At 32.7% G+C, this 16720-nt stretch overlaps 1 protein-coding gene across 3 annotated transcripts in view; it reads left to right on the forward strand.

Moving 5' to 3' along the window:
- Positions 1-16720, forward strand: part of LOC132721104 (endothelin-converting enzyme homolog) — a 69532-nt gene that overhangs the window by 15928 nt on the left and 36884 nt on the right. For all 3 annotated transcript variants that reach the window (XM_060705357.1, XM_060705356.1, XM_060705358.1), the window contains 5 exons: positions 6493-6611; positions 8811-9007; positions 9460-9663; positions 12347-12627; positions 15303-15371. In XM_060705357.1, coding sequence (XP_060561340.1) covers positions 6493-6611; positions 8811-9007; positions 9460-9663; positions 12347-12627; positions 15303-15371 — 870 coding nt within the window. The remainder of the gene's footprint in view (positions 1-6492; positions 6612-8810; positions 9008-9459; positions 9664-12346; positions 12628-15302; positions 15372-16720) is intronic.

Here is a 16720-nt window from a genome sequence, read left to right on the forward strand (position 1 = left end):
ATCTGTGTAAAATTGAGTTTCATTGTCTATACCCCCACAAAACAATGTTTTGGGGGTATTTAGGAGTGAGCTTCCTTCAGTCAAATTGTTTGTTTTAATGCTTGGTTGGTCAGTTTTCATGGTTTCTGGATGATAAATAGAGATAGACATGAGATTTGTAATAAAACTTGGTTATTATATTGTTAACTTATGTGGAAATATATAGTAAGTTGTATATAGCAAGTTTATGGGGGGGGGGGGGCTTTGCTTGGGATTGCTTTAAGGCCTCTATAGGGTCAAGGTCACTATTACTAAAAAATAAAAATGGATTCTGGTTAATAACTAGAACTAGGTTAAAGATGTTGAAATCAAACTCAGTCTATAGCAAGCTTATATGGAGAAGTGACACTCTAATTGGACTTGTAATCTTGTAAACATTGGTTGTGTTTGAATAGCTTAAAACATTTAAGTGATCAAAGACACTAATTCACATTGTGAATGGGTAGAAACATCTTTGTCTGAGTGATCGTAATAAACAATTAAAGTATGGTTAAAATCGTGAAATAACCATCAAACGAGTTCTTCCTTGTAAAAGCAGTCTTAAGAGATTATTTTTTATGTCTATCATTTATGTTTTATAGCATCACAATATCTTCAATCCACTTGCATGGCACTTAGATTGGTTAGATAGAATTCTTCTAAGAGCATGGCTTTTACACAATGATAAACCTATCACTTATTCCGGTTTTAGTGTTTGCGGCGGAGATTTTCTGTATTTATCGCTACAATAAGTTAATAACCTGTAATGGCTTTGGTAATCGGAAAACGTGGATTGCATACATCACGATTACTATAGTCACTATAATGTTCATATTGATCGGTTTCTCCTGTCTTAAGAAATTTGAGAAAATTGGTATTACGTAAGTAGTATGCTGAAGTATGGCTGTTAGATTTAGATATATCATTACAACTGCTTTAGATAGTAAATCGAAAGAAAATAGGAGATGTTTTCCTCAGTACAATCAGATATAACACTCTGAACACTTTGTAATATAAATTAAGTCACAAGATGTTAATTTTATCACAAATGGCAAGGCATAGCCTTATTGTATAGTCGCCACTATTAAAATCATTACTCAAGTGTTGTTCACTGAGGCTGGCTTTTGCAGATTAAGATTATTTATACCATTACTATTGGAAGCCTTTTGTTACATATACATGAGTAAAACATGTATAAACCCTTGATCAACATGCTAAATATTTAAAATGGACTTGCGCAAGACTGTTTCACAAATGTTTTTGAGCCCATCTTTTGAAGAATATGATAATTTTCACCAATTCAGTAATCGAAGCATTTTGTTTTTTTAAGTAAAACAAGTATAAACGGTTGATCACCATGCCTAAATATTTTAAGTGGACTCGCCAATGTTTTAGTCCAAACAAATCCATTCATCAGTTTTAGGGCAAATTTAAAATACATGTGAACTGAATTAGCAAATGGTACAGACCCTGATCAGACGGCATGGATGGGCAGCTATACTGATCTTGGTCTGCACTGGTCGCCTGGGTAGATTTAGTTGTTGCCAGTAAACTAATGGTTAATGCTAAATTAAGACTTCCAAAAGAACAGATGTGTATTTGGTAGTGTGAAAATAGGTGAAAAGCAGTGGGCAGCCAAAGATACAAATCTATTTTGTTTTTGAAATTTGCTGCTTCACTTAGATTTTTTTATGTGATTGTATATTTTTTCGAAATTTGTGTACCATTTGATGCAGGTCTGAGTGCAAAAGTTCAGTTAATATTTGCTCTCTCTGTTTTCCCATTATGATAACTTTTATTGTGAAAAATGTTGCAAGAATAAGAAGCTTTAAAATTTTTAGCTTTCAGACTGAAATGGGATTAAGGATTGCTCAAAAAAGTCAATTTTCAATTCAATTATATTTTGTTTGTTATTTTTTTGCATATTAATTTGTTTTGTTTTTAAGTGCTCGCAGTTGATTGTAAGAATTGTTTTTATGTTTGAAGATTTTGAACCTCTCAGTCTTAGGTTCTGAGCTCTCTTAAGACAAAGAAATAAATAATTACTTGAAAAAAACTATTATGATATAAATCAAGGAGGGTCATGTATAATTTTACTATCCGACATTTGTAATATAATCTGTAACATAAATTGGCATTTGACTGTAACAGTTATAGTTGATTTTATTACTACCCCCCTCCCCCCCCCCCCCCCTCCACCTCCTACAGAAACAATTTTAGTACAACCAAATTAATAAGAACTCTGATTATAAGTTTTAACAGTAAAATCAAACAAACTGATGAAGAAAATCTCTCGGTAGTAATGGTTACATAGTTTTATAGTTTTTCTATGAAGAAGCTGATAATTGTGGAGATGTGGGGATACAATTATCAGCCTTATATTGTCAGTATCAAATTTATATTGATTCATGTTGCCATAATGTAACAAACTGAGAATATCTGGTGCTACAAATTTCCCTATATTGCAGGCATGGTCTATGTAAGGATACATGGCTTAATGATTAACTATTGTCTGAAGCAATTTGTCCATCAACTTTTATTTATTATAAAGATATTTACTCTCTAATCTACTGCAGGCATAAAACTATCAAATATTGAACATATATCATTGCAAAAATATTAAATGGTGACCACCTATTTTCAAAAATATTAAACACTGACCATATATTTGCAAAAAAGTTTAGAGCTCAATACATAATTGCTAAAATACTGACAAAAAATTTGCTAAAATATTCAACACTGAACACATAATTTCTGAAATATTCAACTCAGAGCACATAGTTGTTAAAATAAAATTAACACTGACCACAATGTTTGCTACAATATTCAACACTGACCACATGCTTCTTACAATATTCAACACTGACCACATGCTTCTTACAATATTCAACACTGATCACAATGCTCCTTACAGTATTCAACACTTACCACATGTTTGCTACAATATTCAACACTGACCACATGCTTCTTACAATATTCAACACTGACCACATGTTTCTTACAATATTCAACACTGACCACATGCTTCTTACAATATTCAACACTGACCACATGTTTGCTACTGTGAATATTTAACACTGACCATATGTTTGCTTAAATATTCAACAGTCACCTTATATTTGCTACAATATTCAACACATGATTGAAAAAATATTCAACAATGACCACATACAATCACGTACTTGCTAAAATATTCAACATTGAACTTATAATCGAAAATTATTGAATACTGATGAACACATATTTTCAAAAATATTCAACACTTAACACAAAGTTGTAAAAGCATTCAATACTGAACACCATTTTGCAAAACTATTCAAAATTGATAGCACGACATAATACATGTAATTATTTAATTTTACCCATGAAATATGGTGCTATATCAGTCAAATATATTTCATATTTTTAAAAAATAAATATGAAATATAAATATGAAAGTGGGCGGAGTCAAAACTCATATTTATTTTAAGGGACTTCTTTCGCCGTTTTGTTTGAAAAATCTGATGAATACAAAACAACTTTTTCTTGAATATTGTTTTGAAAACTATATAGCATGATAGAAAATGGTCTAACTAAGAAAATTAATCCGAACACCAATATGTTTAATTCAGTAATTAACGCTGTACAGACGTTTAAAGAGTTGTTTACATGACGTCACAATGTAGCGCCAAACAGCGCGTGCTTACGCATAAATTACTGCGCGCTGTACAATTGCAGTTGGTAGCAAGCAAGGGGATTCGTTACCATTTTCTTTGATAATGAAATCAAATAAAAAGGTTATTTTTACGTTTTTCGTGAAATATGGTATATATTTTCACTCAACATGATAAAATGCCACATATTTTCACTCGCCGTACCGGCTCGTGAAAATATGTGGCATTTTCTCATGTTTCGTGAAAATATATTCCATATTTCACGCAAACGAAAAAATATCCTCTTAATACTTGCTTGCAAAATGCTCACCCTCAGTTCACGTACTAATCAATACTTTCCAATGATCATATTTCGCATAACCAACCCTGACCTGTGTTTTCAAAGCAACATGCAAAATATTCTCACTTGACCCATTTATGGGCCTTTCAAAATCACAGACATGAACCCCAAATATGAATGAAATAAATGGTTTTATTAATTAAAAGCCTGAATACCTGAAGAGAATACTGTGATGGGATGGCCACTATGTATGCACATATGTCTGTCATTTTATACCCTTGTCCAGTCAAATCACATATAAAGGATATAAGCCATGGCTTATGTAACTTGGTAAGGTCATAACAGTAGGTCAAAAGTCAAGGTCACACTGACACTTTTTGTAAAATCTCAACTCCATGAGATGTATCACACTTAAGTTTGTTCAACTTAGTATGGTCATTCCCTATAGGCAGAAGATAGCCCCTTTAAACTTTGAGGTCATATAAAGGTGAAAGGTCAAGGACACAGTGAAACATAATGTTTAAACTTTGTCTAGTCAATAAAAAAAGTAAAAAAAAACACTTAGGTTTGTTTAACTTGGTTAAAGCCCTGTAGATGACCTCTACTGATTTAAGGTTGTCATTTTAAGGTCACAATTACATTTGATGTGAAATCATTGTCTATATCAAATACAAGTTTTCTGTCATATGTTTGTGAAACAAACTTAAAGCTTTTATTATTATATATACATGTATATATTACCTTTATAAATTTAAAACTTGACCTTTATCAAATAATGCATTAGTTTGTAAATATTATGGCAACCAAATAGAACAGACTAATGAAGTGTCCTACCATATGTACAGTCATTTCTAATTTTGTACTTGCATATTATATAAGCCATGACTGAAGTATTTTTACCATATTAAATTGATTTTACTTAGGATCACTGACAAAATACTCCTAGATCACTCCTTAAATTGCCGTTTTATAAAAAAATATTCATCCCTCAAAACTTTCAGGATATTCAACCCTGATGGTAAAACAAGATCGTGATATAGTGATTATAACTACATGTATATTTTTCATTTGACTCGCATTTTTACAGAATTTTGTTTTTTCCGTACAACATGTAATTTACCACCTATACTTTGGTCCAATTACAGCATAGCATGTGCGTGCGTATAAAACAACGTATTGATTCTTTCAAAACATGCTCTCTGTAAATCTATACAGACTTGAGCCATCTCTGCTGTATCAAAACTGCATCTTGACGTAAACAAATTTATGATGCTGTATTTAAACTTCTTCATGTGCAGTGTGCATGCCCTTATCTCAAATTAATTTGATTTATAAGAATTATTTTACGTAACTAAATGTTGATCTAGAGATACACATGAATAATATGGAATGTTCTTGAAATATTTTTTGATGCATTCAACAAAAGTTCTTTATGTAGATTATGATAAAAGTGCATTTTTATATGTGTGGCTTTAGATTTAAAAAGTATAACATACTGTAAAATTGCTATTAAACGCCCCTTCCCTAATGAAAGACACCTTTGAAACGGGCTATAACTAACTGAACAATTTAATCCATATAGTCTGGAGTACCTTCCCAAGCTTCTTCTACTTTCTATAGTAAATGAAGGCAGGGAACTAGACTAGACTGTGCATTTAATGATAATTAAAACAAGCAATAAAGACATTTATATTATTTATGTAGTTGAGATATAAATGGATAAAGAATAACATTTTTGCCATTTAATTTTGTTTATTCATTGATCACAAGTTTAACTGTGTTTTTACCTCCTACCAAAGAGTCGAATTTTCAGTGTCTTTAAATTACGCTATGTTCTGTTTAGTGAAATGCAACTTACGTAAATTTACGTTTTGCGTAAGTTCAAATTTACGTAAAACGATACGCAAAACTTACGTAATGTTAGTGAAACGCTCGCCAGGTTACTTTGTCTACCTCTAATTACTCAAAGTAAAACTTCCTAATTTCAAGATGTCTGCGCCAATGTACATTCTGAATGCTTTTGACTTCTAGGTGAAGTTATATATCATCATGTTTCAACAAACATAATCCTTTATTCTCATGAGATAAAGAACCTGGAGTTGAGCTTTTACATTTTCTAAAATTTTCACTTTCACTAAACCTCGATATGAATTTTTAAACCCATGTGTATCATTCTGATTAAATCTGTATGTACAAGTAGTGATGTATGTTTCACCCTCTGCTCCTCTTCCTGTAGTACTTTTGCAAATATTTGTTATTTTGTTTTCAGCTTGTTTTTGAGAAAAACAACTTACATTTACTTACAGTCATAACTATAGACATAAGATACTTCAATGTTACCTCCAAAGTTACTTCCCTTTTATAATACTTAACCATTTGCAGTTTAAAAATAACTGTAAATTCAATGAATTGTTCTTTTATCAAATAAGCTTGCAAAAGTTAATGTAGCTTTTGTGATATTCCTAAATACTGATCACATGAATTGATATTTCTTAATTTGAGATATCTTATGTTTATATATATTTTTCCTTCTATCTTCAGATGTCTGGTCAAAAATACACTCGTACAAATTTTGAGGAGGATGAGGTGTCAGGAGCCGGAACCCCACCACCAGGAGAATTCAACACATCTGTTGTGTATAAAAGAGGTGGTGGTTTAAAGTAAGTTTTTATTAAGACTGTAATGCTGTGAAATGGTCTTGTCTTTTTTTTGAGACTCCATTTTTAGCTTGACTTTTTCAACACTTTTTGGTTTTTAAACATATTTATTTAAGCTCAATTGTGAAACAAGTTCTTGCAGTTTATTATATTATATTAATCACTTTTGAGTCCGCTTCCTACCAACCTGCAGTACTGCATGGTGTCATATGAAGAAACATGGTCGTGACCAGATTAGGGCTCGAACCCATTATCCACGGGTCGAGAGACAGACACCTTAAACACTAGGCCACAGCTCCCCTTCAACACTCGTGACAACACAGACATGTTGAATAATTTAAGTATGGCTTGATCTATGACATGACCTTGATGCTAAAGGTCACATAGGAATTTGAATAATTTTTGTACAAGAAAATGATGTTTTCTAGGAATATTCTTTACCACTATATTCTTCCTTTGTGTTTTTCCTTTAGAATTAATAACGTTAAGCATGGTCCCTGCTTAGCAGTGGCTCTTGTCTATTGTAATTCATGTAGTATTGAATTTATTGACATTCTGTTATTTAAAACAGATAGAATTGAATTGTTTGTTAAAAAGTCCGCTATACAACATAATAGTAACACAAGCTGTATAAAGAGCTGACTTGTAAAGTAAATGTTTGATCTGCCCTATTATGTATGTTTAAATTATTTTGACTCTTCTGAGCAGGTATCGCTTATGTAAATATTTAAGAATTGATGGGTGTTGTCATCTGTCTATTTTCTATATTACAGAAGCCACCACCTCATTTATTTAAGTAAAAATCAGATAAAAGAAGTGGCGGTTACTGTATATCATAGAAAAGGAGTGGCGACTAACTGCGATATATTTTTCACAAAATATGTTGGATTTTAACAAAATATGTGCAGAATTTGTATTCATAAGTCGGATATCTGATTATTTATGGTTGTGTTTTATTAGTAACCGTTTGCCGGGACTGGCGAGTGATTATAGGTCAGTGACCTAATATTGCCTGATTATTGAAGGCCAAACACTTTCATTTTGGTACAATTTGGTTTGATTACTTTAAATATTACACCAAATGTTATACAGTGATATAAAACTTGACACAATGTTAGATTACAGCCGAGAAGATGAATGCCCTGGTAATATAGAGATGTCTTATTAGGCAGATGAAATACACTCGGGGGACATCTTAGGGGAGATTTTCCTGATGACAAATCATATCCTGGCTAATAGTGTTATTTACTAGAGAAATGAGGTTAATTCAGTGTCTTTTATATGACAAATAAGCATTGTTTGTGTGTGAACTTTTCAACTAGCAGAGATATTGAATCAAAGATTTGGTTTCTGAGAAAAAAACAACACAACAACAATGTTTTAAATTTTCAGTTAATAAAAGGTTTTAGTGAACATAAATCTTGTGATACATACAGAAGATTTTTTGTTGAGATTTTCTTTTAACTAGTGATGTTCCGATTGTCGCAAGTCGCCGATAATCAGTTACTAATATGAAAAGCGACAATAATCGATTCACAAAAAATTGTTCCGCGACGTCGTCAAAAATGTTTAAAGTATCAAAGGGAATTAATTCTGACGGTAATTTTCTTTTAGGAACACCTCGCCGATCGCAAAAAATCATCTCAGAGACAATTTGGATTTGAACAGGATCAATAAGTGATGTAAACAATAGTAATATAATGTGATGTAAATGTTATTATTTGACATCCATTTCAAAATAAATCTATTTCGTAAAATTATGACTATATAAAGTTAAAACTGTGTTGAAAAGTGCTAAATGAAGTTCATGTTACTGAATATAATAAAGTGCATCGGGAAGAAATGTTACTTCCCTATTTCTTTTTAACGCGACTTTATTCGAAAAGTTATCGATTATGTCCCATCCGACTGAACCGATGATCGATTGGGACAAATTCCATCCGATTTCCATCACTACTTTTAACCCTGACTTTATGCTGAATTTGTATAAAAGATTGCATGATCCTGCTCTTGAATTTGTGGTCTTACTTTTGAATTTGAAATTGTCTTATGTAAGTGCAAGTGATGACAACATTTTACAATCAATTTTTATAAATAACAGACTAATTTTATTACCTTGTTTTCTTGTTTCTTGTTGAAATGGAGGTTGTAGGTCAAGACTGAACATTGTATACTAATTATTTCCTTGTCCTTTTATTACAGGGGTCGAAGGTCATGGCTGGAGGTGATATTACTTGGAACTTTAGGAGTTGCTTCTGTTACAATAATAGTTCTAGCTGCTCTTCTTGTGTCCAGGGACAAACAGATTGGTCGATTAAGTCTTCAAAAAGCCAGTGTCAAGACAGATAATAAACCTGTAGTCATAGCAACAACAAGGAAACCAGAGGTCAAACCAAAACGTATGTTAAAATTTTGTAGAATTGGGTCAGTAATGTTGAAACAAGAATTCATATCAAATTTCATTTCAAAAATTGCATATTATGAAGAGTATGTCACAGCAAAACAAATTAGTAACAATAAATTATTATAATAAACAGTTCAGCTTATTAAACAAAATAGATTGTTGAAAATATTAATAAGTTTGTAATTTTGTAGAAAAAACATCAAGAATGTTGTAGTTGCAGTGTCTGCAGTGGTTATTATAGCTTCCTATAATTTTTGCAGGCTTAAAAATCCTCTAACATGACAAAATTATTCTAAAAATAGATATTCGAAAGCTGTAGAAAGAACGCGAGAGCCGCCTTGGGTTTTCATGATTTTAAATAACCAACATTAGCCAATTTGAAAAAAGATTTTTTAGGGTTCATAATCTTTAATGTTCCTTTTACATGTCCTTGTTCTTTATTTACAGCTCTATGTTTGACACCAACATGTATCACGGTTGCAAGTATGTTGATAAATTCTATGGACACTAGTGTTGACCCATGCTCAGACTTTTACTCGTACGCATGTGGTGGTTGGATTGACAAGCATGTGATACCCTCGGGCCACGCGCGCTGGAGCACATTTGGTGAGCTGTGGAAATCAAATCAAGAGGTCATGAAAAGGGTCATAGGTGAGAAATTTAAGCAACATATTTGTTGGCAATAAAAATTGTGAGATATACATTTATCAATAGTTACCGCCGAAAACCAATATCTGTGAACAACATTTGAGAAAAAAGGTAGGTATGTTGTATAAGATATATATTTTCGATTGCAGAAGTGAAAAAAATAAAGCACAAATACATATGACCTGATTTTCAAAGTTTTATTTAAAAGATTGTCGTTGATTTCAGATGGAATATTTGGAGATTGAACTCATAATGCCTCGCATGTAGTCAGGGTCTGTTCTAATGATAAAATAATTGCTTTACATTATTATTTATTAACCCTAACAATTCTAAATATCATAAATGGCCTTGTCCATTTATCAAATTGGACAAAACCATTAATTCTTTTAAGGGAAAATTTGAAAAAATATTTACTGATTGAATAGCAAATAGTGCAGACCATTGATCAGATGGCACAGATATGCTGGCTGATCTTGGTCAGTGCTGGTTGCATCATGGTAGACAGTGGCGTAGCTACTATTAAGCCATGTAGGCCCAGGAGGCCCAGGCCTACAAGTTGGTCAAGAAATTGACATTTTCAAAAGTCCCAAAAATACAATAAAAACAGGCGTGGGTGGAATTGGTAGTGTGTTCAAGCCGTATGGTCGAATTATAAGTGTCTTTTATGCTGATGCACGATTTACTGTCCTCAATAAAGTTGGCATCTAATCAAATTCATAGTTTAAAATTATTGTTTTGATAATTTTCCTTGAAAATCCTTTAGAACGCCAATTTGCTCTTTTTAATATGAACTTGTTTTTTGGCTTCTGGGGGCTTAGTCCCCCAAACCCCCTTTTATGGGCCTACAAGTTGAAAAAAGCTGGCTACTCCCCTGGTAGATTCAGTTGTCACCAGTAGGTGGATTAAATACAGATACCATATAGTAATAGCCAACAGGTTCTTTAAATTCTGCCAATTCTGTCTAAATGTTGTGAGGAAATGAAGAAAGTATTATTAAGGTTGTTGTTGATGTTGACTTCAAACAAAATATTGAAAGCTCTGTTACAATTTTGATGTACTGCGTACTTCTTACATAGAAGCTTTTATTTTGATTCTAGTGAATAAAGAAGCCTAGCAGGTGTATACAAGAAACCTTTCATGTGCTGGTAGACACTTAAATTGATTCAATTACTTTACAACTTTCATGTAAGAGAAAAAGATTTAAGACTGCATGTATGAAATGGGAGTGAATTTTTGTGACCTAGATAAGACAATTTAAACACAATTATAGAGAGTTAATGCACCTTTCTTCATGCATCAGCACCCCCTCCGTGGTCAAGGGGTTAGAGTTGATGACTTCTAATCCAGTTACCTCTCTGGCGTTGGTTCGATCCCCGGAAGATGCTTTGGTAGTTTACCGCGGAGGAAGGTAGTCTAGTACTGGTGTAACTCTCCAGGAACGATAATTATGGAAACTACCCGCCTATATGACTGAAATACTGTTGGGAAAAGGGGTAAAATCAAACAAACACACATCATCTGCAGAAGTACAAGGATACATGGATACATTTAAATTCCAAGCACCCAGGGCCAGTGAATTAATAATTGTGAGGGCTTCTGCAAGTGTTAATGAACGAAAAAAGTGTGTTACGTCACCTTGGTGCAGTAACAGGTTAACTCCTTATATAATTTAATAGGAGGTCACCCATTACTGCACTAAGATGATAATTATAAGTGCTATTTTGTATTGAAGAATTTTGTATTTTGGTGTCTGTTTCTTGTATATAGAAATCATTTTGTCATGCTTTCCACCTGCTAGTGCGATGTCACTCCATAGTCATGTTTTGATAATGATATCACTGAGCTATTTTTACATTGTTTCATTACAAAAAAAACATTCAACAACTGCACATGCTCATTTTTGTACGTTAAGGCATTTCTTTTGCTTTAATGTATACTGGCATGGGCAGTTTTTATGCAAGAATTTGCTTAAGTGTTGAAATGAAAGAGTAATAGTTTTATAAAAAATTAATGGGGTTTGTATTTAACCCTTACCAAGTTGAATATCTTAAATGAACTTGTCCATCTTTCAATCTGTACAATACCATGATTGTATGATATTTAGGGAAATTTTTAAAAAGTATACTGACTGAAAAGGGAAAAAGTGCAGGCTTGTCGGTTGATATAGAGTTATGGTAATTTATCAGCATTTGATTCATTACTTTGTTTTGATCACTTTTGTTACATATCAAAGTATAATGAATATTAATAGATTTGCATAAGTCTTAAGAAAAACAAATGTACACAAGTTTGATTAAATATGCACTTAATAATCATGGTCATGTTTTGAGTGCATCTTATATGAGCGCAAGAGTAGTGTGATGTAATAGAATTTAGGAAGTCTTACTGCAATGCTTTCCCGCCAAAAAATTTCCAACATCGGCCAATGTCGTAATAAATCGGTCTTTTCCGGAACATTATTTTTCACAATTTTCGGTATTCAATAAATCTTAACCATTTATAACCTGAATTTAGTACATATCGATAAGGAATGAGTGATTGTAAATAATGTAATACCCAAGATTTTGGTAAAAAATAATTTCCGGAAATAACCGATTTGCTACGATATTGGCCGATGTTAGAATTTTTTGGCGGGAAAGCATTACAGTATGACTACCTTAAATAAATCTTATTCTGATGATTTCAGAGAGACCAATAAATTCCACTCAGAGTGACGCAGAAATAAAAGCCAAGCTCTATTACCAATCATGTATGGATGAAAACAAAACAATAAGTGCGTTGGGTAGTAAACCTTTGGAAAATCTTGTGCGATTATTTGGAGGATGGGCAATATCTAATAGAACAGGAGTTTGGGACAAAACAAAATGGACGTTACAGAAAGCTTTGGAAAAGATGAAAGTGTTTGGTGTATTTTTCTCGTACTACATCGGAGAAGATGATAAAAATTCTACATATAATATCATACAGGTAGGGTTACAAGTTCAACGCTTCAACATATTTTAAAGTTAGTGTCAGTAATGACTTATATCTGCCCAAATAGCTTAATATGGAGAGCATCAGATCGGTTATTCAGGAAATGGCTGGTTCAATCCTTGAACGAGGTGAAATTTGATCTCAGATATAGAGTGTAATGGTCATTTGTCTCTCACTGCACGGCTGATTCAGAAATCATATAGTATAAGTAGTCAGTCTGTGACTTGCAGAGAAATGTATTTTCGGGTTCCTTGGTTAAAGGGTGCGGTAATTTGAAAAAATGAAAAAGAATAAATACACTCATTCCTAACACACTGCTAAATGTTATTTTGTGCTGTCTAGATTCCTTCCATATTTTCATTTTGAAGGAAATGTAAGTTTATAAGCTATAATTGAAATGATAATAATTTTACAGAATATTTAACCCTTAACCTGCTAGTATATTATTTCTATTATGAATCTGTCCAGTCTGTTCAAAATTTAAGGGATTTCAATATCAAAATACAAAAATTGAGCTGCCAATAAAATAGAGCCCAGTCACAATGCACAGATGTGCAGGCTGGTCCAGCTCTATACTGGTGGCAAAGGCTGATCACTTGGTTTTAGCAAACTAAGGGCTTAAAAAAAGAAAACCTTGTTTTTTATAATCTTTCTGAGGTGAGTCCTAAACTAGCAGTCATGTGTATGACAAGTCAATTTGACTAATTCAAAGTGTGTTTTTTTAGCTCACCTGTCACAACGTGACAGGGTGAGCTTTTGTGATCGCTTTTCGTCCGGCGTCCGTCCGTCCGTAAACTTTTACTTTAAATGACATCTCCTCATAAACCACTTGGCCAATTTCATCCAAACTTCACAGGAATGTTCCTTTGGTGGTCACCTTTAAAAATTGTTCAAAGAATTAAATTCCATGCAGAACTCTGGTTGCCATGGCAACCTAAAGAAAAAACTTTAAATAATTATCTTCTTATAAAAAACCCAAAGAGCTAGAGCTTAGATATTTGGCATGAAACATCTTCTAATGAGTGTCTACCAAGTTTGTTCAAATAAAAGCCCTGGGGTCAAAATTGGCCCCGCCCCAGGGGGTCATTGATTTTCCCTATATGTATATAGTAAAAACTTAGAAAATCTTCTTTAAAAGAACTCAAAGAGCTAGAGCTAAGATATTTAGCATGAAACATGTTCTATTGGGTGTCTATCAAGTTTGTTCAAATAAAAGCCCTGGGGTCAAAATTGGCCCTGCCCCAGGGGGTCATTGATTTTCCCCTATATGCATATAGTAAACTTAAAAAAAATTCTTTTAAAAAACCCAAAGAGCTAGAGCTAAGATATTTAGCATGAAACATGTTCTAATGGGTGTCTACCAAGTTTGTTCAAATAAAAGCCCTAGGGTCAAAATTGGCCCCGCCCCAGGGGGTCATTGATTTTCCCTATATGCATATAGTAAAAACTTAAAAAATCTTCTTTTTAAGAACTCAAAGAGCTAGAGCTAAGATATTTAGCATGAAACATGTTCTAATGGGTGTCTACCAAGTTTGTTCAAATAAAAGCCCTGGGGTCCAAATTGGCCCCGCCCCAGGGGGTCATTGATTTTCCCTATATGCATATAGTAAAAACTTAAAAATTCTTATGTTAAAGAACCCAAAGAGCTAGAGCTAAGATTTTTAGCATGAAACATCTTCTAATGAGTTTCTTCCAAGTTTGTTCAAATAAAAGCCCTAGGGTCAAAATTGGCCCCGCCCCAGGGGGTCATTGATTTTCACTATATGCATATAGTAAAAACTTAAAAAATCTTCTTTTTAAGAACTCAAAGAGCTAGAGCTAAGATATTTAGCATGAAACATGTTCTAATGGGTGTCTACCAAGTTTGTTCAAATAAAAGCCCTGGGGTCCAAATTGGCCCCGCCCTAGGGGGTCATTGATTTTCCTTATATGTGTATAGCAAAAACTTAAAATATCTTCTTTGAAAAAACCCAAATAGCTAGAGTTTAGATATTAAGCATGAAATATCTTCTAGCAAGTGTCTACAAAGTTTGTTCAAATTAAAGCCCTGGGGTCAAAACTGGCCCCGCCCCTGGGTGTCATTGTTTTTAAACTATATGTGTAAAGTAAACTTAAAAAATCTTCTTTTAAAAAATCCAATGAGCTAGAGCTTAGATGTTTATTCTTCTTATGGGTGTCTACCAAGTTTGTTCAAATAAAAGCCCTTGGGTTAAAATTTGCCCTGTTTTGGGGGGGAGGGGGAATAACTATTTTTCATTATATGTGTGTAGTTAAAACTTAACATTATGAAACATCTTCTAATGGGTGTCTTCCAAGTTTGTTAAAATAAAAGCCCTGGGGTTTAAACTGGCCCCACTCCAGGGGGCCTATATACAGGTGAGCGACCTCAGGTCCATCATGGCCCTCTTGTTATGCATTGAGTTTGGCTTGATAGGTATTTGAACAGCAGCAGCCAGCAGGTTTTAAAAATAAATACCATACAATTTTAACATCTTAACATTAACCTATGTATATAATGTATGTCATATTAAACGTTTACTTGTATAATTTCAGGTGGATCAAGGGGGTTTAGGCTGTATGTGATATTAACTGTATACTTGTATAATTTCAGGTGGATCAAGGGGGTTTAGGCTGTATGTGATATTAAACCTATTGTTGTATAATTTCAGGTGGATCAAGGGGGTTTAGGCTTGCCAGAGAGAGACTATTATCTAAATAAATCAGTCTCCGAGGACAAAGTAAGTAACATACAGACACATATTGTCACAGATTAAGACAAATTCTATGGCTTCTGAAAATGTTAACTTAGGTCACCTGGGAAATATTATTGGATGATGTTGGTTATCTTTGTTTGTTTAAATATATTTACTATGGAATGAACTTCATTTTTTTTGTCTCACTCAAAATCTGCTCTTTAGTTTATAATTCTCTGCAGAAAAGTGACAAAATATTTATAAATATTTTTTTTACAGAATTTTCAAATAACAGAATTCTTAAATGTAAGAAAATGTTAAGGTCAATAATTTGATCATCAAATAAACATAAATAAATCGTCTCCTTAGTACAGTAATGGTTAAAGAGTTATTATCAACATTGTAGTAATTAATGCTTAAACGGAAATAAATGACTTTTTATATGCAAACATGGTTACAGTTTATATGGAAGTATTTTAAATGATAATTATTTTTTGGGGAAAAAAATACAGATGAATCCCCTTTAACTTCTTATGTAATTTAATAGGAGCTACCCATTTACTGCATTAAGGTATTTTAATTATAATTAAATATTTTTGATATTGTATTATCCTTTCATTTTAGGACTGACTGTTCAAGTTGTCCAAATTGATAACACAAATTTCAGGGGTTTAACCTTTGGCCTATGATAATTCAACCTCAGAATGATATCAGTTAAGAAAATGTTAATTTGTCCTGAGAACATAAAAGGTTGTGGGCAGATGTTAAAGAAAATACAAAATTTTTGTGATATTCTATGTGAATATTTTCATCTATTTAGAGCAGTTTTACCCATTAAACAGGAGTGGTGTATTTTCCATCTGTAGTTAAAGATTGCTTGTTTACCTCAACAAATAAAGCATAAAACAAAATTTTTTTAATATTAAAGACAAAAAAAAATTGAAAAAAATGTCAACTAGTAATTATGCCAGAGATAATCAGTAAGATCTGATAATTACCAACAAAAGGTCATTGAATATTCAAATGTCAGGTCAATATTGCCAAGCAAAGATTTCTTGTTTACTTCAACAAATAAAGCATAACAAAATTGAAGACAAAAACAATGTCAACTAGAGAAAAATAGAGTAATTATGTCAGAGATAATCAGTATGTAATGTGGATACACTTTTCTTAATATCATGAAAATATTTTTGTTCTTCAAAACAGACATTTTTTTTCACCCACTCATTTTCCCTTTTAGGAAGAGCTTACCTTATAGCCGATTGTATCAAATTGGAGATAAAAATTTATACCTTACCCTGGTTAAGGTTCTTTTCTCAGATTTAGCTTGACTATTAAAAAAAATAGGAAGAGCTGTTGTACTCACTTGGCCGTCTGTGTTGGCATAACTTTGG

The sequence above is a fragment of the Ruditapes philippinarum genome, unplaced genomic scaffold, assembly GCF_026571515.1.
Source record: "Ruditapes philippinarum isolate M1 unplaced genomic scaffold, ASM2657151v2 ctg4450_1_1_1_1, whole genome shotgun sequence".
Lineage (NCBI taxonomy): Eukaryota > Metazoa > Mollusca > Bivalvia > Venerida > Veneridae > Ruditapes > Ruditapes philippinarum.